Here is a 25,400-nt window from a genome sequence, read left to right as displayed (position 1 = left end):
TATGACAGTATGACAGTATGATACAATCACTGTATCATACTGTTGTCAGATTCACAGGTTGCATTTTTAATCATTTTTTTAACTGACCAGTCCTAAAAAATCCAACAATATTTACCAAAGGCCAAGGCAAATAACCACAAACCACTACAATTAAACCAATCATCAATTTTGCCCATTTTCTTGTGATTCTTGCCATTACATTCAACAATCATTATGTCAATTTTTTATTATGTTTTTATCAAAGGTATCAAGATGTGTGACGTGCATCAGCTGAACCTCATAGCGGCTCTGTTCATTCATTCAGTAGTATAGGGTCTGATGCAGCGGGTTTATAGTGAGTCTGCTTGCACGGCCCACATGTGGGCTTGTTGTCTCTCTGTTGTGTAACATGGGGATCCACGTGAACCACCAGCAAGCCATGACAAACCGCTATGTTACCCACGCCCACTGCCAGGTCTTCTGACCAATCACACGACAGATGCAATTTTCGTCTGTCCAATCATTGTGAAGTGGGCGGGGTTAATTGCGGCCGCTTCACGTTGCAGAAATGTGTCAAGCGCTTCGGAACAGATGACGGCTTAGCTGTTATTACCCGGGACATAATTTTAAGAAATATATGTACCTATTATACGGCTTATCAATTTCATAGAATGATATTTGTCGGATATTGAAGCGGACACACACCTGGAGTCGAAAAGGTAAATATTTTAGCAAAGGGCCGAAGAAGGTGTCGGTAGCGAGTTGGCTAAACAAGCTAAGCTAACGTTAGCCACCTCACCCACGGCACCAACTACAGAGAACAGAGGATGTAAACACATGAAATGTAATCGTTGTCTCGTGTTCTTTAGTCCCAGCATACTTTTGTAAGTGTTTATTGTGTAGTCCCAGGACACTAACATCTCCAAACAGTGAATAATGCCTTGGCTGCAAGCAGTGGTCAGTAGTGTGTATGGCTAATATGTAACTGTGTGCTAAATAACATGTCTGCCACACTGTAAGTCAAGGGGCTGCAGTGGCGCTTAGAGAGCCACTATTAGATTGTAACTAATGTTGCTCTGACACGCTTACATTGCATGAATAACAAGTGTTATCATATTAGCTAACACACCGGCTAGCTATCAGACCGCATTACATAGTAATAACTGAGCTTATTTACAGTCCTGCCAGTACCAGCATTTACTAATGTTCATATTCTGTATTTATATTATTATTTGTCGCTAATTGCCATTTGTAGCTGGTCAGCTGTGTGGCAATATACACAATAATGTCATTTTAATTATGTTATAATGGCTGTGCTTTAGTTTTAGTGGAGCAGTGGCTGCCAGGATCTCCTTAACATATACAGGCAACGCTAGTGGTGGTTACTGGGTTTACTGAGGTTACTGGGTTCATACTGGGAGGGGGTGGTGAGCCGTCAAATGAGTGTCAGGTTTGTTTTGAATAGGAACAGGTTGAGGGGCTGTGGTCGAGGTCTGAAAAGTTCCTTTTGTCTCGTGGATGAAGGCATGTAAAACAGATATGAGGGATGACTTTAAATCCTCTTTCATACCAGGTGTATTTGTGTATGCTTACTTTATTGAAGTGATAATCCTGGCTTCTTAAGGTGACCTATATTTAGGTGCACTTACAGGCTCACTGTACTACTTCTGGCTGTATGTACCTCAACCCATAAATATTTAACTTGCTGTCAGAGGTCAGTCATTTTCACCCATGTATGGCATTTTATCTTAAGAAATAAATGGAAACATTGAGGTGTAGACAGACCACATTTACATTTTGCCAGTCTGCAAATACCATTTTATAGTACTATGAAATCATTAGCAATTGTTGTTGTCCTGGGATGTATATCTCGCTAGGCTTTTACTTCTGTGTTTGCAGGAATTTTGTGTGCATTGGTGTTGTGTTAATACATGTAAGTATGGCTCAGCCCAGCCTGGTTTTATTCAACCAGAGATGGTTCAGATCATTTTGATGATTTGAGTATGTCTGAGAAGCTTTTGGGGGAGTTTTTTCCTCTACGTTGTCGCATCCATATGCATTGAAAGTTGATAGTTTCCAAAAAATACATATTAAGCTATCAAACAAACATTTAAAAAAAATAGAGACAGACAGAGGTCAGTTAGGAGACACAATTCAGTTGACTTGAGCACAAACACTGCATGGCACATGGCTCTTTGACCTGGAATTTCAGTGTAGTAGTAGTAGATGTTGCAATTCCCACTTGGCCTGAAGTGCCTTATTTACCCCCCAGTAGGTCAATCGAAGCTCTACTCTTAAAAGCAGAGTAATGTGCAGTCCTGTCCTTTTTAAAGTTTAACTTTTTGTTAAACTTTAAAGTTCCATTCATAAATGTTGTTTTTGTTTTAGCCATATAAGATGAAAAGCAATTTAACAGTTTACCTTTGTGCAAATCTTTTGTCTCTCAACTTTTAAGTATGAATATTACTCCTATGTCTACAAGCATTATTGACATATACAAATCCCTTACAGTGTCAAGAAACATTCATATTTTTTTATTTATTTTTCGATCATCATAGTAAATGACTGGTCAGTCAATCTGGAATGATAGTATGTTCCAGTCACCATTTTTTTGTGGTGCAACTTAACTGAAGTTGTTAGATTGCAGCGTGCTTTGAACAAGAAGTCAAACTCACGCTTTTCCCCCCTGAGAAGTGGGGGAGAAAAGGACGAGGTACTAACCTGCCTCTGCACCTTGACCATGGCCTTATCAAGTCTGTTAATGTGCTGTAAAATTAAGGCCAGGGCATTATTTACGGGTTTGTTGATCACGGGGTTGCGTCTTTGTGTTTTACGCACACAGCACCAATATATGTAATGTCTCAAGTAATAGGAGGATGGCTTATATGCTCTGAATTGAGCAAGCTGGTTATGTAATCCTGCAGTGACGACCTGTTGAACGACGCAGGATATTTTCACTGGCTCGTGTTTTTAATCTCTCAGTGTGTCTCCCTCTTTGTCTGTGTTTCACTTATCTTGACTCACTGCTGTGTTTGTGATAGTAACAGCAGCTTTTGTTTATTTTTTGTAACTGATATTTGGATGGCCAAAAAAGATCGGAAAAAAAGGCAGGCTAGAGAAGGCAAATGGTTTGCCTCTGTTTTCTCTGTAATGTTTCATTATGTTATGTTTGCTTTCTGAAGAGATACATCATAAAACCAATTATTTTGAATTATAAATACAGTGAATTTAAACCCATGTGGGATGGGTCACTCTGTCTGTAAACATTAAATAAGATGTCACTTCTGAGTGTCTGCAGAGGATTTGAGCTGCATTTGGTTTGGAGGTGAGATGGAAGAAAATTTCTCGGCTATTATTCTGCGGAGTATCACATTATTATTGTGTTATTGGTGGTGTGCAAAGGCTGGCTCTGGCTGGGTTGTACCTGGTGCTGGCAGTATTGATGGATGAAATGTGCTCATATGTGTGAATCGTAGCTGATGAGTCAGAAAGCAGTGAGTCAGTTTGACAGTCGGATAGTACAATAGTATTAGATAACAAGGCAGATTGTGTTTGTTCACATTTTAGAAATGAAAAACATAATATTACAGCACAACACAGACAATTTCAGTTGTTCATATGAGGTTCTACGTTTTTGTTTTTTGCTTTTACATTTGGAGCTTTTGCCATATCAGACTTGTTTTGCTTGCACACATTTTAAATGGCAGACTTTTTGATAAGTCGTAGCAGGAAATGCACAGGTGTAACTAATTACATTGAACAGTTACGCTGCAGTGTCCCAGTTGAAGCCATCCTGACGCTAGCACACCTAAATGGAATGCAATCATCTGTGTTACCACTCACAGCTGCAAAACAACCTGTTAAACCTACTGACACAATGATCACTGATTATCACTTGTAAAGGGATAATGAGGAACATTTTACGGTGTCATAGTACAAAAGAAGCATAATGTGTCTGCAGGGGTTTGAGCAGGTTGCTCTGCAGGTGTAGTGACTTGGTCATTACCTCCCCAGTAGGGGGTTTTTCACATGGTGACTTGTGACAGTAGGGGGTTTTTCACATGGTGACTTGGTCATTACCTCCCCGGGAGGTAATGACCAAGTCACCATGTGAAAAACCATGTGAAAAACACACAGTCCGACAGAATGGCCGGACAGTAAAATGAAACATGCATGATGATTTGTTGTGATGGTGATGCCGTATTGTTTACAAGGAACGGAATGAAATATATTAAATAAGATAATTTTGTATTTATTAATTCAAGTTATTTTTCTAGTAACGTCCAGTAATGGTCCAATTTGCCTTGTTTTTCCTGGTATCAAGGAGCTATGTTACATCTGTTTGTAAAGTCCATCCAGGAGGTTGGCAAGAAGTTGAAATATTTAAAAACTGAATAGCAACGTTGTCTACCGTTGCCGGTATTCTCTGGCGGCCATACTTAATTTTCCCATCCTGCTCTAGTCCACTAAAATGATAACCAATTTGTCAGGGGATGGCATCGTAAATGCAACGTTTGAAATGTTTTCATACATATATGTGACTTCAGTTGAGCAATGTTGGCATACAGTTTGACATAAATCGTTCAGTCTGACCAACCCAGCTACTTGGGCTAAGCTGAGTAGCAAGCTACAGTTGACACTGCCAAAACTTTGGGGGTAAAACTCGCACTCCTGAATTTCCGTTCTGAACGTGCGAGTAGTAGACATAAGAATACTATTTTGACAGTAATTGTTTTGGATCAAGGTGCGTGGATGACTGAGGATGTAGCATACTGAACCGAACGGCCTCTACCAAATGGTTCCGGACGAATGCACTTGTCATACCTGCCCCCCAGGTGTTAGTGTTTCTGGTTTCTGTTTCCTCACAGTCACACTCTGGTCACTGCCTGTTAAACAAACCAGCCTTCTCACACCTTCAAATGTGAGAAAATGGAAGATACTGCTATAAACATGCAATCTGTGCTGTAAAACTTTTTACCTCACAAACCCTGAGGCTCTAGCATCCTTGTCTTTTTTTTTTTACAGGTCTTTTTTTAACATTATAACAGGAATTTTTGAAAACGTCTTTTAATGAAGCTCCACACTTCCCAGATTATTTTTTTCTGTCACATATAACATTAGTTATTTGTTCCATGTTGTGAATTCAGTCCTGTGAACCTTTTGTTTTGATGCTGTTTGTCATCATCTCTCTTTATTTCCTTTATCTTACAGTGCTTAAGAAAGATCCTCACATCCTACTTTCAGCACTGATTGAATGAACACTAATTTATTGTCACCACATGGAACCCATTCCCCTCGTTGAGCACATAAAGACTCCTACTGACCACTGTAACCGGACAAATTATTATTGATGTGTGACCAAAGCGTGGCGATGCCTGGAGGTGACAGTGGTCCAGATGGGGAGGAGCCTGCATCACTGTCAGCCACAGGAGGAGGAGGAGGAGGAGAAAAGGAGACGAGGATGTCGTCAGGACAGCAGGACGGAGAGGAACAGTCAGAGCGCCTCAGGGGGGAGGAAAATGGAGCTTCTGGTGGAGAAGTGGGGCAGGAAGATGAAGAGATGACTAGCGGATCGCATGACCTCTCTTCCTCGGCCAATCACAGCCCTGGTAGTGTGACAGGATCCACCTCAGCGTCAACCAAGAGGTATTTGCCTAATTGCATGTGCCTTGACTCATTGGCGTGTGTTTACATCATACCACAGTGACCCGAGTTGCTGCAAAACAAGTTTTAAGATGCAACACAGCATACTAAAGCAGTTGCCTCTCGCTTGCATCGGTGACTATCACCAATGTCAGCTTGTGTCCCTATGAAGATGTTGACAACTTGAGCAGCTTTTGTTTACATCCTAGCAATTTACTCTTTTTTTCTTTCATCAGCATATCAGCTTGCAGGATAAATATATTGCGATAGACTGCAGTATTGCACTTTGAATATAGTAATAGCATATTAAATTACGTTCTATCTGTAGGCGCTATTTTGTCTGATACATGATATGCTGTTAAGTCGCTGGCCAATCAGACGGAGCTCTCACCGTTAGGCAGCACCTGATTGGTCAGAATCTGCACACTTGCAAGTGAGGAAAGTGTGACAAGGTGAGCGTGGCTAAACATGGATGTATAAAAAGAACTGGATACAGCATTGGAGGAAGTGCCATGCTCTTGCCAATGAAAGTTGCTAAGTGGTGCACAAAGCCACAAAAGTTAGACTGCTGGGTGTAACATTACCCGTATGATTGGCACTGCTTCTGCACTGTGTGCCAAAGACTTCTACCAGCAGAGCCGGCTACTTCCGGCTTAGCGCTCCACTAACTTTAATGAGGATGAAATGATTCTATCATGCAGCTTCTTTAGACTTTCCAAATGTTATTGAAATGAATCTATCAAAACTTGATAGTGAGTTATTTTGCTGCAGGTGAGGCATTCTAACAAAAAAAATTCCCACTGATTTACAGACGACTTTTTGCCATGTACGTGAATGGAGAAAAGTCTTTTTCGACTACATGGCATCACATGACAGATGTAATTACACTGTTTGGCCACTACGAAAATTGGCTTCACAGCCTGTTGTACTTCCTGGGGCCCTGAGACTGAAGTGTGAAAGCCAAAGAGGAACTTTTTTTTCTCCTACATTTCTGATCTGCTGCTTCGTAATAAAAAGGCCAGACCTTTCAGATCGTCGAGGACAAGTCGCTTACTGAACCCAGAGTCAAAACTATAACAGAAGCCGCATTCAGTTTTAATGCATTACATATCTGGAACAAACTCTCAGAGAACTTGTGATCTGCTCCAACTTTTAGTTTCTGAATATCATGGCTGAAAACCTCTCTGTATGCCACTGCATTTTGTTGAGTTAACCTACCTGAATGTGTGTGTTAGCAGTGAGAATACAGATGGTAGCAGAGGGCAGGCCCACAGAGAGGTGATGGTCACGGTGGCTGAGATGAAGAAGAGGATTCCATCAGACAAACGCAGTCGCAGCAAAGCCAGCACTATGGAGGCCTTACAGTACGCACTCAACTGTGTCAAACAAGTGCAAGGTAAACTGGACACCTGTGTTGTGCTTTGAAATGGTTTTGTCTTTTCTCCAACAAACCTGGTATCATTTGGTGTTGTTTCAAAGCAGCGTGTGTGTTTGTGTTGTCCTCTGTAGCCAACAGCGAATACTACAAACTGCTGATGCGAAACGGCCAGGATGAGAGGAGAGATGCCACTGTTTGCACCCTGGAGGAGCTGGAGAGAGTCACATCTGAACACACCCTTAAAAACACGGTATAAACACACTCACTCAAACACACTCACAATTGCATACCTATTTGCACGTTTATTTTTGCCTCACACCAGGGCGTGTGTGTGAGTGTATGTGTGTTTACTGCTTTTGCGTGTGTCTGTGACTTGGCTTGCTTGTGTGCGTGTGTTTCCACATGTGCGTGCGCACGTCTCTGTGTCTGTGTGTAGGACTCCTTTGCGGTGGTTTTCTCTCTGTCGAGCGGCCGCGTGCTGTATGCGTCGGAGCAGGCTCCCAGCATCCTGTGTTGCAAGAGGAAGTTCCTGGAGTCGGCCAAGTTTGTGGAGCTGCTCTACCACCAAGATGTTAATGTCTTCTACTCACACACGGCTCAGCCGCATCTGCCACCTTGGAGCAACTCGCATACGGGTATGTTTGGACCACATTTATTACATTTTGAACATGTTACTGTATATGTATACTTACACAGCTGTGGCCAGGAGAATTATGCTTTGGGTTGTCTGTACATATGTCAGTTCATCTGTCCCGTACTTGTGGAGGCAATATCTCAAGAACACCTGGAGGGAATTACTTCACATTTGGTACAAAAATCAACTTACAGTCAAAGATGAGCTGATTAGAATTTGGTGGTCACTGTCAAGATCACTGTGACCTCACTAAACATGTCACACAAATACCTGATAGCATATGATTATGAAGTGATGACATTTTATATCCAGAAGGTCAAAAGTAAACTTTATTGTGACATCATATTGTTCTGTAAAAACACTCTTGTGGTGATTATTCAACATCATATCAGGAACAGAAGGGGAGACATTTGGTCAGATACTAAATTGGTCACACTAATCTGTGCCGATTGTGTGTGAAGCACTCATGTTTTCACAGGCATGGCTGTGAACTGTAACTACAACCTGACTAGTTCGCAGAAGCATACAGTACAGCCATGAGGTGGTTATTCTAGTTTTGTATAAAACTGTAAATAACTTGCAGATAACTCACTTTTCTCTGTTGTTTGTCTTGACAGCGGGGGTCCTGTTTGACTGTACCCAGGTCAAGTCTTTCTTCTGCAGAATCAGGTTAGTATCTTAAGGATCTTTCCTTTTCTCAGCCTCCCATAAATCTGGGTGTTCACAAAATATGAACCTCACAGGTTCTTTCAGATCGTTCAGTCACGAATAACTAAAAGTAAAAAAGCGGCACAGTGGATACAGTTTTAAAAAAAACTTAGGATATCAGTACCCTTAAAGTGAGACCGATACCAAAAGAGAATTTTATTTCCCATAATGTGAATGGAGTAGTGTGTAGTATAACCATACTTGAAAGTCTTGGTGATATCTCGGCACTCTAAACTGCCAACTCTGTCCATACGCTATACTCTGCTTCACCACATGACAGAGAGTGAGGACAGTGAGTTCATCTGCGCATACACAGTGACTGGGCTAACTGTTAGCATTACATGGCTAACGTTATCAGTTATTAATGGGTTTAATGAAAGAGTCTAGCCATTTTAAAAATCGGTGGTAAAATGTAGGAACCGTCTAATGGCTCAGTGAACAGCATACAGTAGTTCAGTATGTTGATCCTGCAGAGAGTCAAAAAAGATTGAATGCAGGTAGTGTTTGACTGGAGAGTTTTTGATACTACTACTACTACAGAGATCTTCAGTACAGGGTTGACTAATCTCAATTTCACCAGTATATTCTGTAAATGTCAAACAAACCACGATGATGTCTTGGCCTGGTGGCCTTCATCAGAGCATGTTTTTGTTTGACATGTCCAGAATATGTTGGTTAAATTAAGATTAGTCAACCATGTCCTGATGATCTGTGTGTGTGTGTGTGCTGTATTTGTGCCTTTAGGTATTCAACATTGGAACTATATGAACTTTGGTTTAGCACCACAAACAAATAGTGCATTCTCTCAAAGACCTAACTCTTTAAGAACATTATCACAAATGACCAACAATCACCAGTCTCTACCATTAGATATCAATAAAGCATAGTGGAATGTCATGTTTTAATTTCCTCATACATCCTGCCAACCCCATAGGACTTTGTAAGTCATACAGCTACATATAGAACAAGTTAGCATACATTGTTGTAAAATGTTTGTTTTGTAGAAGAAAGATGTAGATTTGACTGTAGTCAGCTTTTTTTCCCAGTGTATAATATTAAATGAGTAAAATGGCCTATGTTTACTTCACAGCAGAAATTAAAATATCATTCCATGTTTTAGGGGCGGAAAGGACCGTGAGGGTGAGATGCGTTACAACCCATTTCGGGTTACACCCTACCTGCTGACAGTGCAGGGAACAGGAAGCATTGGGGAAGAGGAGGAGCCGTGCTGCCTGGCGCTGGCTGAACGCATCATCTCTGGATATGAAGGTATAATTATTAGCACCACAAACTGCACACAACTCACACAGCCTTTTACTGATGAATAGTAAACGTTGTTGCTTAGTGCCTATCCATTCCCATCCCAGAGATGCAATTATGCAATCATCACAGACAATCCAATAAGAGCTGTAAGAAAAGAAGATGTAATCAGATGTTGCAACATGCACAAGTAGGAAAACATGCACTAATGATCATATTTATTATGCAGTTAACCACTATTCCACCTATATGAAACTACAATAATTACACTGAACAGCATGAAGCTGAAAACAAGATACAGCCATTATTGGTGTCCTTTCCTGATTGGCTGAGACCTTAATTCACACTACATGGTGGCACACTCAGCGATTATTTTGAAGCCCTAACACTGTGGTTTTGAACATGTATTCCTGACATTGATCTTATCCACTCACACAGCACCTCGGATCCCCATGGACAAGCGCATCTTCACCACCACGCATTCACCCGGCTGTGTGTTCCTGGAGGTGGATGACAGGTTGGTGCACACACAAACATAACCACGTACAATCAGACTTCACATTGAGCTTTAAAAATGGAAATGTGTTGATGAATCTCATTTGATGGTCATAATCCACAGGGCTGTGCCGTTGCTAGGATACCTTCCCCAGGATTTGATTGGCACGTCGTTGTTGACTTTCATTCACCCAGATGACCGTCCCCTCATGCTGTCTATGCACCGAAAAGGTACGTGTTCAAGGACAGAGTCCAAAAATAGACCTTATTGTTTTAGTATATTGAGATGACAATTTGTTATTGATTTTGACAGTGAACACACTTTTACAATTAATTGATTTATGGAAAAAAATAATACACAAGTACTTAGTTGCTCCCTTAAGTGGGATCCACACAAGGTTTCACACAGTTTTGTTTATTGTCGACTGCATCAGTGATGCAAGCCTAGTCCACAGGTGCACAAGTATATTTGAAAATGTAGCTATTTCTATGCATTTTGGTTTTCCATTCACACGCGAAATGCATTTTAGGTAATTGAAAACAGACCCTTTCCCCTTGACAGGGAAAACAGGGCTTTAGGCTTGCAATGTCAGTGTGCACGCCGTTATCTCCTTTGTGAGGCCTCACAAATGAGGCAACATGTTGTGCAATGGTGGATGTAGTGTTGGCTTTAACATTAATAACAGGACTTTTTACGTGTTTACACATAAATGTATGTTACTGTTCTACTATATCAAGGAACAGATGCGTCAGAATGAACTATAGAGGTCACTGCTCCAGGTTTCCTTCTGGTAGTAGTTTATGTAGGCTTGTGATAGGCTAACTTCTTGTTCTGTGCGTGGCTTTAGGATAAGTTTACATTGCTGGCTGTTTGATTAAGCATGCTCTTGACAGCCCTGCAACTGTGTTTTTGCGTCATCATTTGGACGGAGGTGTTTTTTATGACAGTGCAGGTATGGACAGTTTCTTTCTTTTTTAGAGCAGAGGAAGCAAAAAACCCAGTTTTCATAAGATAAGATGCACCTTTATCTTATCTTATGAAAACTAGGGTTTTGCCTCCTCTGCTCTAAAAAAGAAAGAAACTGTCCATACATAAAGAGCTGTGTGTGGACTAGGCTTATATTGTCACCCCTCCCCTGTTGTTCTGTTTTTCACTCAAACTCTTTGTGGCATGTGTAGTGTTGAAGTATGCGGGCCAGTCTCCTTTTGAGCACTCTCCGATGCGTCTGCGCTGTCAGAATGGAGACCACATCACCTTGGACACCAGCTGGTCCAGTTTCATCAACCCTTGGAGCCGCAAGGTGGCCTTCATCATTGGACGGCATAAAGTCAGGACGTAAGTAGCGACAGTATAAAATTAAACCATATCAAAGCTTTATAATCACAAATAAAGTTTCAGTGCTTTCTGTGTGCTCAGGTGGAGGGTTTAGTATTTGCACTGTCTGTCTTGTTATCTGCCTGTTTTATGGGAAAGTGCTGTTGCTGCTAAGAGACTCATTCAATGAAGTGACATCACTGTGCTGTCGTCTTTTGCCTCCAGGAGTTCATTGAATGAAGATGTGTTTGCTGCTCCGTCAAAGGACAATGTCCCAGTAGCCTTTGAAGAGATTAAAGATCTTCAAGCAAATATCTACAAGCTCTTCCTGCAGGTCATTATTTCACCACTAAATAACAATTATCATTCAAATATTTATCACATATATATCATTTAGCACAACATAAAACAAGTAAAAGTGGCCACCATCTCTCACACACACACACACACAAACACACACAAACACATACAGCTCTTACTTTATTTTTTGTTTATCTTTCTAACTGTGTGTCAGAGTTCCTCAATTTTTTTGTGTCTCTCTTTCACAGCCGGTTCATAATAATGGTTCCAGCGGTTACGGCAGTTTGGGGAGCAACGGCTCTCATGAGCACTACATCAGCGTGGCTTCTTCAAGTGACAGCAATGGAAACCTGTGGGAGGACACTCACCGGGAGCCGGTGAGACATCACAGTGATACCACAAGCCAGGAAGCCAGTGGTAGCCCTGCTGCCAAGCTTAATCATGCTGATACATTGTGTGTGTGTGTGTGTGTTATTGCAGATGACTTTACAGCAGATCTGTGCTGATGTGAACAGAGTCAAGAGTTGGGGCCAGCAGGCTTATCTGGGTACCAACCACAAAATTGCTCTTCTTGGCAAACCAGCTGCAGGTAATGCTGCCACAAGTACAAATACATAAAGATATATTGATATAAAGTGTGCAAATATTTTAATATTGCTGAAATGACCCTTAATTCTCCCAGCACGAATGCCGCCAGTGGTCTCCAACCCTGAGGTCAGAAATCACGAAGAAAGCAGGAAGCAAACACATATTCCATCCTATCAGCAGATCAACTGTGTGGACAACATCATCAGGTGTGTGGTGGTTGCATCAGCATGCTGCTCTTCAGATGTTTCAGGTTAGGGTTGGACGATGTCTTCACGATGGCTAAAAAGAGAATCACTTCACACATCTGGCAGCCTACAGTTCATCTGATAGATTAATCAGAATTGCTACTTTTTTAAATACAAAATGAATGCCTAAGTGCCACCGCTTTTAAATCACAATGTCAGGCTCAGTGGTCAATAACTGACAGTTAGCAGTAAACTCTATTTCAGTTTATTACAGTTGAAACCAGAAGTTTACATACACCATATAAAAAGGCACATAACCTTTTTTTCTCACCGTCTAACATTAAATCAGATTAAACTTTTCCTGTTTTTTGGTCAATTAGGATTACCAAAATTATTTCTATTTGCTAAATACCAGAATAATGAGACAGATCATTTTTTAGACAATTTTTTATTACTTTCTTGAGAGTCAGAAGTTTACATACATTTCATTAGTATTTGGTAGCATTGCCTTTAAACTGTATGACTTGGGTCAAACGTTTTGGATATGCTTCCACAAGCTTCTCACAATAGTTTGCAGGAATTTTGGCCCATTCCTCCTGGCAGAACTGGTGTAACTGAACCAAGTTTGTAGGCCGCCTTGCTCGCACATGCCTTTTCAGCTCTGCCCATAAATTTTCAATAGGATTGAGATCAGGGCTTTGTGATGGCCACTCCAAAACATTGACTTTGCTATCCTTAAGCCACTTTCTAACCAGTTTGGCAGTATGCTTAGGGTCATTGTCCATTTGGAAAACCCATTTGCGCCCAAGCTTTAACTTCCTGGCTGATGTCTTGAGATGTTGCTTCAGTATGTCCACATAATGTTCTTTCCTCATGATGCCATCTATTTTGTGAAGTGCACCAGTCCCTCCTGCAGCAAAACAACCCCACAACATGATGCTGCCACCCCCATGTTTCACAGTTGGGATGGTGTTCTTAGGCTTGCAAGCTTCCCCCTTCTTCCTCCAAATGTAACGATTGTCATTATGGCCAAAAAGTTCAATTTTAGTTTCGTCAGACCACAGGACATGTCTCCAAAAATTAAGGTCTTTGTCCCTGTGTGCATTTGCAAACTGTAATCTGGCTTTTTTATGTTTCTTTTGGAGTAATGGCTTCTTCCTGGGAGAGTGGCCTTTCAGCCCATGTCGGTACAGGACTCGTTTCACTGTTGATAATGACACACTCTTACCAGCTTCAGCCAGCATCTTCACAAGGTCTTTTGCTTTTGTTCTTGGGTTGATGTGCACATTTCGGACCAAAGCACGTTCATCTCTGGGACACAGAACGCGTCTCCTTCCTGAGCGGTATGATGGCTGGACATTCCCATGGTGTTTATACTTGCGTATAATTGTTTGAACAGATGAACGTGGCACCTTCAGGCATCTGGAAATTGCACCCAAGGATGAACCAGACTTGTGCAAGTCCACAATTCTCTTCCTGATGTCTTGGCTGATTTCTTTTGATTTTCCCATGATGTTACACAAAGAAGCAGTGTGTTTCAGGTGTGCCTTAAAATACATCCACAGGTGTGCCTCTAATTATCCCACATGTTGTCAATAAACCTATCAGAGGCTTCCAAAGACATGACATCATCATGTGGGCTTTCCCAAATTGTTTAAAGGCATACTAATCTTAGTGTATGTAAACTTCTGACTCTCAAGAAAGTAATAAAAAATTGTCTAAAAAATGATCTGTCTCATTATTCTGGTATTTAGCAAATAGAAATAATTTTGGTAATCCTAACTGACCAAAAACAGGAAAAGTTTAGTCTGATTTAATGTTAGACGGTGAGAAAAAAAAGGTTATGTGCCTTTTTATATAGTGTATGTAAACTTCTGGTTTCAACTGTATGTGGTAAAGCACCCAATTCCTGTCAGACTATTAACTATGTGTGTTTGTGTGTTCCAGATATTTGGAGAGTTGTACAGGCCCAGCCCTCAAACGAAAGAGTGACTCTCATTCCCTGGACACCTCCTCTTCCTCATCCTCTACCTCAGAAGACGACAAGCCTGCTGAAGCCACTGACACAGCTCAGGCCAGCTCAGATGGTACAAACAGACCACATGCATCACACAATCACTTAACTTAATGTTTTGTAATATTCCTTGTGTAATATTCCTATCTTGTTCCTTCTCCTCACTTTCCAGTGGTGCTGGACAGTGCAGCGTCAGTGGCCCCGACGGCAGCAGCAGTCGTTGGAGCGCCTCTGACAGACATCACAATGTCCACTAAGGCCATGAGTGTAGTCTCTGTCACCAGCCAGTGTTCGTACAGCAGCACCATTGTCCATGTGCCACAGCCTGAATCAGGTACATAAACATACCTTTACATCTTTGTGTCAGATCATGGGGTCCCTCAGATGCCCTTTTTCAACTGTTCTGTAAATTTTACATTTTAATAAACTGCAAATGGGTGTTTCATTTTATTTCTAAGAGCTTTGGATCACTCTTGTGTAGAAATTCTGGGGGAAGAAATACCTGTAAACTACTGAACATGTTTTTCCCCTCAATTTTCTCCCACAGAGGCCACGGCACTGGAGGACGCCCCAATGGGCAGTGAGCCTGCTGATGCTGCTCCGACCCCCGTCCGTCCCGCCCCAAGCCCAGCCACAGAGGAACCAAGGTTTGTAGGGCTCACCAAGGAGGTGCTGTCAGCTCACACCCAGAAGGAGGAGCAAGAGTATGTGGATCGATTCCGCCATCGCATTCTCCAGAGCCCCTACAGCTCATATCTGCAGTTGGACAACAGCTCTATGGCTCACTCCCACCACCCAGGTATGTATTTTCTTTTTGATTACTGAATATAATTTTTTACGGGACACTTTGGTTTTGATCAAGCTTATTGTGCAACCTGTGTCCATCTCACTACAGGCGACTACCTACATCCAGTGAGCGCCGGTGGGTTGAACCGCTCTCGGAGAGGAAAGCCCAGACACAAGCGCCCCAAACCCCAGGGTTCCTCAGACAGCTACGCTTCCCCAGCTGGCCCCCTTCGCCATGTCCCAGACTCCTCCTGGCCCTCCTCAGAGTCCTCCCAACCCCAAATCGGGGCACCCTTCAGCCAAACATCTCCACTCCAGGCACCATTCTTCCCCATGATGGCATCGCAGCCTGGCCCAGAGCAACCGCCCAGACCACAACAGCTGCCTGGACCAACCCCCATGGGACTGCAGCCTCCTGACCAAACCCAGCTCAGCTACAGCTTCAACATCATGCAGTCTGCTCAGAGCATGCCGGGGATGCAGCCAATCCAGATGGAGCCCTTTCAGAATCTGCAGAATATCCAGAACTTTCACAACCTGCAGCCCATGGCTACAGCCCAGGGCATCAACCCTTACATGACTCCGGTCATGGCTGTCATCCTGCCCAACTGCCCAACATTCACTCCAGGTTACCCGTCCATTTACCCACTGTCTGCGCCCTCCATGCTGCCTCAGGCACCTGTCACCATGACAAGCTTTGCTTCTGGCAGTGTCCCATTCCCTCAGCCCCAATTCCAAGCCCAGCCTAACCCCCTCGCTCAGACCTGCATGGGCCCTTTGCTCTGCTCACCCAGAGCCAGCTCCTCTGTCGGGGAAGAGGAGGAGGCAGCTGGGCCTCGGGCTTTATTCTCCAGTTCTCGCTCAAGTTCTCCTCTGCAGCTGAACTTGTTGCAGGAGGAGCTGCCAAAGCCAAGTGAAGGACAGAGCAGCACCGGGCACAACCACGCAGAGAGCCTCCATGAACAACATGACAGCCAGGTCAGTCATACATGCCTAGTACAACTTGATACCCAGTACATACAGTCGCTCTCCTCTTGTAATCACACCATAAGTACTTGGCATAGTTCTAAGTGTTAAACCTTTACCCTCAGGGTGATAACCCCAGTGAGTCTGGGAACCATGATGCCCAGTCTACATCCAGTGAGCTGCTTGACATGTTGCTGCAGGAGGATGCCAGGTCAGGCACCGGCTCTAACGCCTCAGGGTCTGGGTCAGGGGAGTCTGGAGGCTCCCTGGGATCTGGCTCTGGATCAGGTTCCAATGGAACCTCCACCTCACACACAGGTAACAGGGAAAACACACACACGCAGACAGTAGACACAGAAACAACCACTGTTCGACAGCATTTGTAAAAAACGATTATAGTTGACAGCAATCTGCAGAAAATTAATTAATGATTGATTTAAAATTTCTTGGCTTACAGGCAGCAGCAACAGCAGCAAATATTTTGCCAGCAACGATTCATCAGACACATCACGCAAAGCCCGTAAGAGCCAGGAGGCACCGCCAGAGCACCAACACAACTTTGACACTCGGGTGGATAACTCACTGTGGGGCATGATCCAGCACACGCCTGAGCGTGTCATGATGACGTACCAGATCCACACCAGGTACACCTCTCTTTCAGGTTCCATTCCACTCATGATGTACAGAAATAAATGTCAGCATTTGCTTTGGCATTTCTTTTGGCCTTTAATGCCATTGTGTGACACAGTACGGCTGCTTGACAGTTGTTTGATGACTCTCCATTTCCCCCTTATGCTAGCATTAGCATCATAGCAACCTCTCAAACATGGCAAACTGCTGAGAAAGTCATTTTTCTGAACTATCACTGTGTCTTTACTGCTGCTCAAGGCAAGGATGAGGTTTAGCTGTACAGGCGCCCTCTACTGATATGACTGTGTAATGACATTGTCTAATCCTTGAACATAAGACAGTCTCACTTTTTTGAGTGTAATTTCCAGAAAAAAAGTTTTGTTTTATATGTGTAGGATGTCATTTAACCCTTTGTCCTTGTCTTGTATCTTGTCTCTATAGGGACCAGACCGAGGTGTTGGCAGAGGACAGGGAGAAGCTTCGAGTGCTCCAGCCTCTCCAGCCCTGGTTCAGCCAGGAGCAGAGAGAGGAGCTGGCTGAGGTCCATCCCTGGATCCAACAGCACACTCTCCCGCAGGAGATTGACACACAGGTAGGGATCTCCGCTCACCAGTGTCAGCTGTTAATGTGTAACCAAGTAAAGCAATACTGTAATCACATTACATTTGTCTCTAATGCACTAATGTAAGGTGTTACTGTTTCTAAATTCAGTAATCACATTAGAGTTACTTATTAAACAATTATGTCATTATTTGCGTTATGTAAGGTCTTAAAAAAGCCATCAAACGGTTTGACAAAACCAACGCCGTCTAGTGCACCCGTGGAGAGGCTCTTCAGTGATAAACATGTCAAATAAGCTGGATGAATTGACTATAAGTGATTATTTGTTGAGCAAGAAACTCCAGTAAGCGCGTCTGGCCCGTTAAATGCAGTTCATATGCCATTTAAAAATGTTTTTTTTTTTTCCTTTTAAGTCTGTATGGTGATGGTGTTAGGAAGGCCAACCTCTTTTATAATGTACTCCCCACAAAATATCACGACACAAGCTATGCGCATAGTAGCACGGACTTGTCATCCAACTACCAAACTGTACTCCACAGATAATATCAGGATCTCCTCGCGTCATGCGCTGCGTCTTAGAGAGGAGTGGCAATATTGCATTGCGCGTTACTGTATGGGTGTTGGAACGCGTAGACCACTCAGGAGTTGTAAATATAATGAATATGTTTCGTAATATTAGTATTTTGTTTATAGAAAATGATTGAGACTACTGATCTCCCCCTGTCCTCAGGGGGTCATACACTGTCAAGAGCTGAATACACAGATTACAAGTTGTATGATTTTGAATGCAATATTGACCCAGAAAACCACTTGATTAATTCAGTGAATTCCATGTGTGATTATTATGCAGAAGGAAAGTTTAATGACACGGTTAGCCTGGAAAACAAATTTTCATTAATACACTTTAACTGTAGAAGCTTATATGCAAACTTTACCAAGATTCAGGAATACTTGAGGTCTTTAAAACATAAATTTTCAGCCATAGCGCTGTCAGAAACATGGGTTGATGAAGATCGCGGTGTAGATTTCTGTATGGAAGGTTATGAATTGCACCACTGCAGTAGAAGAAATAAGAGGGGAGGCGGTGTTGCCCTATTTGTGAACACTGACCTGAAATGCAGAATTGTAGAATGTATGACAATGGCCATCAATGATTTATTTGAATGTATTACAGTGGAGATTGATATGGAAAAGAAGAGGAATGTTGTTGTTACGTGCATTTACAGGACACCTGGATTGAAAATAGAAACGTTTAATGAAAATTTAGAAAAAGTAGTGTCAGCTTAATGAAAAGAAAACATATATTTTGTGTGGGGACCTAAACATTGACCTGTTGAGTGCACATAGATAAGCATCAGTCAGTGACTACTTGGAGACACTATACAGTAGAGGGTTATACCCATTGATCACCAAGCCCAGTCGGATAACAACAACATGTGCGACACTGATCGACCACATCTTTATTAATGTTTTAGAAAGTAAAATCAAAAGTGGCTTGGTGATCAATGATATAAGCGACCACTTACCTGTATTCTGTATTTATGACTGTCAAATAAATAATGAGGAAGAAGCAGCCCATAGGACTAAATATGTCAGAAAAAGGACAGATGAAGCAATCTGCAGGTTTAGAAATGACTTGGATGAGCAGGACTGGAAGGAGGTGTATGTAGGGGAAGTAAATGCTGCATATGAAGCTTTTCTAGATAAATATCTCTCATTGTATGACAAGCATTGTCCAAATGTACAATGTAAACATAAGGACAGCTATGGCAAAAACCCTTGGATTACAAGGGGACTACAGAATGCATGTAAAAAGAAAAATAAACTCTATAGAGACTTTATAAAATCCAGAACAAAGGAAGCAGAAACAAAGTATAAGCTGTATAAAAATAAATTAACAATAATAATGAGACAAGCGAAAAAAGATTATTTTAGTAACCTATTAGAAAAAAATAAAACTGATATTAAAGGAACATGGAATATTTTGAATAAGGTAATGGGGAAGAGTACAGTACAGGCCAAAAGTTTGGACACACCTTCTCATTCAATGCGTTTTCTTTATTTTCATGACTATTTACATTGTAGATTCTCACTGAAGGCATCAAAACTATGAATGAACACATGTGGAGTTATGTACTTAACAAAAAAAGGTGAAATAACTGAAAACATGTTTTATATTCTAGTTTCTTCAAAATAGCTGCAAGTTAACAGCAGCTCAGATCAGAGACCAGATGAATGCCACACAGAGTTCTAGCAGCAGACCCATCTCTAGAACAACTGTTAAGAGGAGACTGCGCCAATCAGGCCTTCATGGTCAAATAGCTGCTAGGAAACCACTGCTAAGGAGAGGCAACAAGCAGAAGAGATTTGTTTGGGCCAAGAAACACAAGGAATGGACATTAGACCAGTGGAAATCTGTGCTTTGGTCTGATGAGTCCAAATTTGAGATCTTTGGTTCCAACCGCCGTGTCTTTGTGAGACGCAGAAAAGGTGAACGGATGGATTCCACATGCCTGGTTCCCACTGTGAAGCATGGAGGAGGAGGTGTGATGGTGTGGGGGTGTTTTGCTGGTGACAGTGTTGGGGATTTATTCAAAATTGAAGGCACACTGAACCAGCATGGCTACCACAGCATCCTGCAGCGACATGCCATCCCATCCGGTTTGCGTTTAGTTGGACGATCATTTATTTTTCAACAGGACAGTGACCCCAAACACACCTCCAGGCTGTGTAAGGGCTATTTGACCAAGAAGGAGAGTGATGGAGTGCTGCGGCAGATGACCTGGCCTCCACAGTCACCGGACCTGAACCCACTCGAGATGGTTTGGGGTGAGCTGGACCGCAGAGTGAAGGCAAAGGGGCCAACAAGTGCTAAACACCTCTGGGAACTCCTTCAAGACTGTTGGAAAACCATTTCAGGTGACTACCTCTTGAAGCTCATGGAGAGAATGCCAAGAGTGTGCAAAGCAGTAATCAGAGCAAAGGGTGGCTATTTTGAAGAAACTAGAATATAAAACATGTTTTCAGTTATTTCACCTTTTTTTGTTAAGTACATAACTCCACATGTGTTCATTCATAGTTTTGATGCCTTCAGTGAGAATCTACAATGTAAATAGTCATGAAAATAAAGAAAACGCATTGAATGAGAAAGTGTGTCCAAACTTTTGGCCTGTACTGTACATCGGGTCAGACCAGCCCACCAAGCCACTTTTTAAACGAGGATAACAAGAAAATTAAAAACATAAACAAAGTAGTAAACGAATTTAATTCTTTTTTTGTAAATGTAGGACCTAAGCTAGCAGAGACCATTGAAAAACATGACACGGGGCCAGTACAGAATGGAGGGACAAGGGGCAGTAGAGTACTCCAGTCAATGTTTCTGGGAGACGTCAATGAAAATGAAATTCTATCTATAGTAAATGTATTAAAAAATAAGACATCTACAGATAAGGATGGGTTAGACATGATCATTGTGAAAAAAACCATTGACTGCATTGTCAAACCTCTAAATTACATTTTTAATCTTTCTTTTCAAACAGGGACCTTCCCAAATAGGATGAAGGTAGCAAAGGTTGTCCCACTATACAAAGATGGGGATAAGCATATGTTTACAAATTATAGACCAGTGTCATTATTATCTCAGTTTTCTAAAGTGCTTGAAAAAATATTTGTGCAAAAATTAGATGAGTTTATCGAAAAGAACCAGTTGTTGAATGAGAGCCAGTATGGATTCCGTTCAGATAGATCTACTGCTTCAGCTGTAATGAATATAATTGAGGACATAGTAACTGCAACTGACAACAAGAAATACACAATAGGTGTTTTTATCGACTTAAAGAAAGCATTTGACACAATTGATCATTCCATCCTGTTATCAAAGCTACATTCATATGGTGTGAGAGGCATAGTATTAGACTGGTTAAGTAGTTATTTGGATAAAAGACAACAGTATGTTCAGTATGCTAATAACACATCCAATCACATGCAAATTCAATGTGGAATACCACAAGGTTCAGTTTTAGGACCAAAATTATTTATACTTTACATTAACGATATCTGTGATGTATCTAAGTTATTAAATTTTGTTCTATTCGCAGATGACACAAACTTTTACAGCTCCGGAAATGATTTAAAGGAATTGGTAAAGAGTATGGAACAAGAAATGGTCAAACTTAAGGAATGGTTCAATATTAATAAATTATCTTTAAACCTAAAGAAAACAAAATTTATGATTTTTGGTAAAAGAAAAAAAGATGAAAATACTGTACTTTCAATAGCAGGAACAAGCATTGAAAGAGTTAAGGAAATTAGGTTCTTGGGTGTGCTCCTAGATGAAGGGTTGACTTGGAAATCGCATATCTCACACATACAAAAAAAGATGTCCAAGAGTATTTTTGTATTAAATAAGGTAAAACGTGTTAGAGTATAAGGCATTGAGAACTTTGTATTGTGCACTTGTGTTACCCTACATCAACTACTGTGTGGAGGTGTGGGGAAACATATACCAAAGCAACACAAGGTCATTATATCTCCTACAGAAAAGAGCCATCAGAATCATACATAAAACAGATAATAGAGAGCACACAAATATCTTATTTTTTAACTCTAAACTCTTGAAATTTAATGAACTTGTTGAATTACAGACACTAGTGGTTATGTTCAAGGCAAAAAATAAAGTACTACCAACAAATCTACAAAAAATGTTTACCCTTATAGAGAATGAAGGAAGAAGGAAAGGGCATTTTAGGCATCAATTTGCAAGGACAACCTTAAAACAAATGTGTACTTCAGTGGTGGGAGTGAAACTCTGGAACACTCTACAGAATGAGTTAAAGCAATGTAAAAACATATTTCAGTTAAAAAAAGTATTTAAAGAGAAAACGATGAAGTTGTATGAGCATTCATAGAAAGAGAAAAATCAGGGTCTTTTTCTATTATTGTCTTGTTTTGTTGTTGTTATTGTATTGTTTTGTTGCTGTAGATGGGAGTCATCCCCCTAATCTGACATTTAAGTTTGATAAACAGGTGTTGCCTCAGCTGGTTTTATTAGTATTTATGTTTCTTTAAAATTTTACATTTCTTATCAACTTTATAGCCACAATGATAACTTGAAATACACTAAGGCATGTTGCACTTGGTTACTTCTGTTGTTTAGTTGTGTAGCTATGGATCTTTGTTTAGTATTGTTTTATCTTACTATTATCTCTCTTTGGATGTTCGGCTATGATATGAGTGAGTATCATTACTTGATGATGGCGATGATTATGGATTGCTTTTGCTTTAAAACTTGATGATGGTGGTGGTGATGATGATGATGATGATGATGATGATGATGATGATGATGATGATGATGACGACGACGATGATTATGGTTTGCTTTTGCTTTAAAATTTGTTTCAGATTAAGATATTAGGAATGGATGTTTTGGTTTGGTTTTTATTTTTGTTTCTTTTACTTATTATTCTCATGCCCAAACATAAGGTGTTGATAAGTATCAGAGTAATTTTTTGTAAAGGGGGCAGAAAATATAAGATTTTCTTCATTCTGCCTCCCTTTTGTCATGGCTGTGTAAACTATATGGATATGAAGATGTTAAAAAAAAAAAAAAAGGTTTTGTTATTGGAACACATTCATGAACGAAATAAACTTCAAACTTGAACTTTTATATATTGATATAGTTTTATTTTGAGGCAGTTATAGCCTACTGCAGTGCTGTCTTGATTCTCCTGATCCTTTACATGTAAGATTTAACGTTACATTAACTTCTGATTAGCTACGTGACAGTGCATCTTAGTTGATGTTGCAGAATAGGCAAAAGTAATATAAGGAGTAGTGTAATGAATTACTTTACAGATGGTTACAAGGAGTCAGTAAGTACAGTAATGCATTACTTTTTTTGAGATATGACCTCAACACTATTAAACACATGTACTCAACTAAAACATAGTCATCTTTGTGCTCACCTAAACACATGTTTAATGTGTCTTTGTGCCTCACAGGGTTGTGTGGGCTGCAACTCGGGCCCAGGGGTCGCCCACTCCCCTCTCCCCACAGCCCCCGATAGCTCGTCCCCTCTGGAGATCCCCCCGCAGGACCCCATCGGATCTGTCGTCGACACCTGAGAGACCTGGACCCCAAGCACTTATCTCACATCAAACCAGCCCTGCCAGAAACCTCAAAAACTCCCACCATGCATCTCTCCTGACCAATGTGGAGGAGTGGGTCCCTATGCTTTAGTTTTACATGTTTTGTAAAGGTATCGGAGGCTGGACCAGGCCCTGAGAAACGGAGGAGGCAAAAGGAATGGGCATTTTGTTTGTCAGCCTAATGTGACTGCCTTTATCGGACCATAAATATTATACCTCTCTTCTTTTTGTGTTCATGGACCCCTGCAGGGGTTTAGGTTGTATTTAAGACTGACCAGTAATTGGCACCACAGACCACTTGACATTCAATATAGGATGATGGTCCCATGGTTGCTGCCCCTAAACATATGCACTGTGTACACATGCTGGGTCTGTCGGATGAGAGTGACTGGGAGACAGAGACAAAGACAGTGCTGGCCCAGTTTGAGTATCAGAACACACACCAGACTCTTCTCCAGAGACATGGAGTTCAGGCTGTACAATACGTGTACCACATCAACTCCTTCAACTGCATAGTAACTTACCATGGTTGACATATGGTAGATTTTTTTGATGGACATGAAGACAAAGACACATTTGCTGCTCTGTGTTTATAATGTTCAGATTCTAGTCTTGTAAGTTAATTGTTATTGGAGTGTATTCTCTTATTCCATAGGTTGGGTTCCTCTTGTCTAGAACATTGGTTTTTATGTTACTCTGACTCACAAACAACAGCAAATGTGATGATCATTTCAATTTGAATTTAGTGCTACAACAAAAGTCCACCCTGATGTCCAACACTTCCTGTAGCGAGTCCTTTCTCCACCCAGTGTCCTGGTCATCACCCTACAGTACCTGTAGCTTACCTTTAATTGTAAACGCACAGCTTGGCCCCAAATGTCCTCTGATCCTGGGTTTACTTACTGAATGAGTTTCCTCTTAGGCTCTGTGTCTGTTTGACTCTGTGTGTGTGTGTGTGTGTGTGTGTGTGTGTGTGTGTGTGTGAGTGAGAGAAAGAGACAGACACGGGAATGATCTAACCCATTGTAGTTCTGTGAATGTTGTCGCTCTTTTTCTCGTACTGGCTTCAGAAAGCAGCTGAGTGTTTGAGCGTATGTTAGAGAGAGTGTGTGTGTGTGTGAGTGTGAGAGAGAGAGAGAGAGAGAGAGAGAGAGAGAGAGAGAGAGAGAGAGAGAGAGAGAGAGAGAGAGAGAGAGAGAGAGAGAGAGAGAGAGAGAGAGAGAGAGAGAGAGAGAGAGAGAGAGAGAGAGAGAGAGAGAGAGAGAGAGAGAGTGTGCGCGCGCTGACCAATTGAAAGCTGCTTCCTTCGATAACAGTTGTTCAACAGTGTAAGACAGACCAGGGTTTTTTACCATTTTTAGATTGAAAGTATATGACAGTACCATGTATTTTATAGAAAAAGGACACAAAACAAACTTAACAAAGTTCATAAAAAGCCATTTGTCTTGAATTCAGGGACTGTTTGTTTGTGACACAAAGGAATGAATAAATGAACTGTGTACCTAACATCTACGTAAGTCTAACTGTCTGTTTAGGGAATCTTTCATCCACAAAATAACTACTTGTGAATCAGTTACTCACCCCGTGTCACGTTGAATTTGTGAAGAAAACATGCTTTTCTCACATGACACAACTGATGTAGTATATAATCCAAGTGTCATTTATCCAGACTATGTCAGGGCTGACACATGGAGACAGATAACCATTCACACCTGTGGGCAATTTAGAGTCACCAGTTAACCTAGCCTGCATGTCTTTTGACTGTGGGAGGAAGCCTGAGTACCCAGAGAACATGCAAACTCCACACAAAAG

General features: G+C 41.4%; 1 protein-coding gene across 3 annotated transcripts; it reads left to right on the top strand.

Moving 5' to 3' along the window:
- The first annotated feature begins 515 nt into the window (after positions 1–515).
- On the top strand, positions 516–25,094 carry per3 (period circadian clock 3). Of its 3 annotated transcripts, none has more exons than XM_033625760.2 (22): positions 516–698; positions 5,191–5,625; positions 6,858–7,018; positions 7,132–7,250; positions 7,437–7,635; positions 8,252–8,303; positions 9,463–9,611; positions 10,041–10,119; positions 10,222–10,328; positions 11,277–11,433; positions 11,638–11,746; positions 11,961–12,089; positions 12,193–12,301; positions 12,395–12,506; positions 14,433–14,572; positions 14,672–14,833; positions 15,047–15,298; positions 15,395–16,263; positions 16,377–16,569; positions 16,709–16,895; positions 17,323–17,473; positions 23,442–25,094. In XM_033625760.2, the coding sequence occupies exons 2-22, from the start codon at positions 5,330–5,332 to the stop codon at positions 23,562–23,564; spliced, it is 3,855 nt and encodes a 1,284-aa protein (XP_033481651.2). In that variant the 5' UTR covers positions 516–698; positions 5,191–5,329; the 3' UTR covers positions 23,565–25,094. The 3 variants fall into 3 exon arrangements, with proteins under 3 accessions (XP_033481651.2, XP_078022410.1, XP_078022413.1); XM_078166284.1 differs by lacking the exon at positions 23,442–25,094 and adding an exon at positions 19,626–20,471; XM_078166287.1 differs by lacking the exon at positions 23,442–25,094 and adding an exon at positions 19,626–20,471 and having other exon boundaries at positions 526–698; positions 6,861–7,018.
- Positions 25,095–25,400: the final 306 nt, after the last annotated feature.

This window comes from Epinephelus lanceolatus, chromosome 1 (genome assembly GCF_041903045.1).
Source record: "Epinephelus lanceolatus isolate andai-2023 chromosome 1, ASM4190304v1, whole genome shotgun sequence".
In the NCBI taxonomy this organism is placed as follows: Eukaryota; Metazoa; Chordata; class Actinopteri; order Perciformes; family Serranidae; genus Epinephelus; species Epinephelus lanceolatus.
Note: the sequence above shows the minus strand (reverse complement) of the source record. Positions and strands in the feature narration are given on the sequence as shown.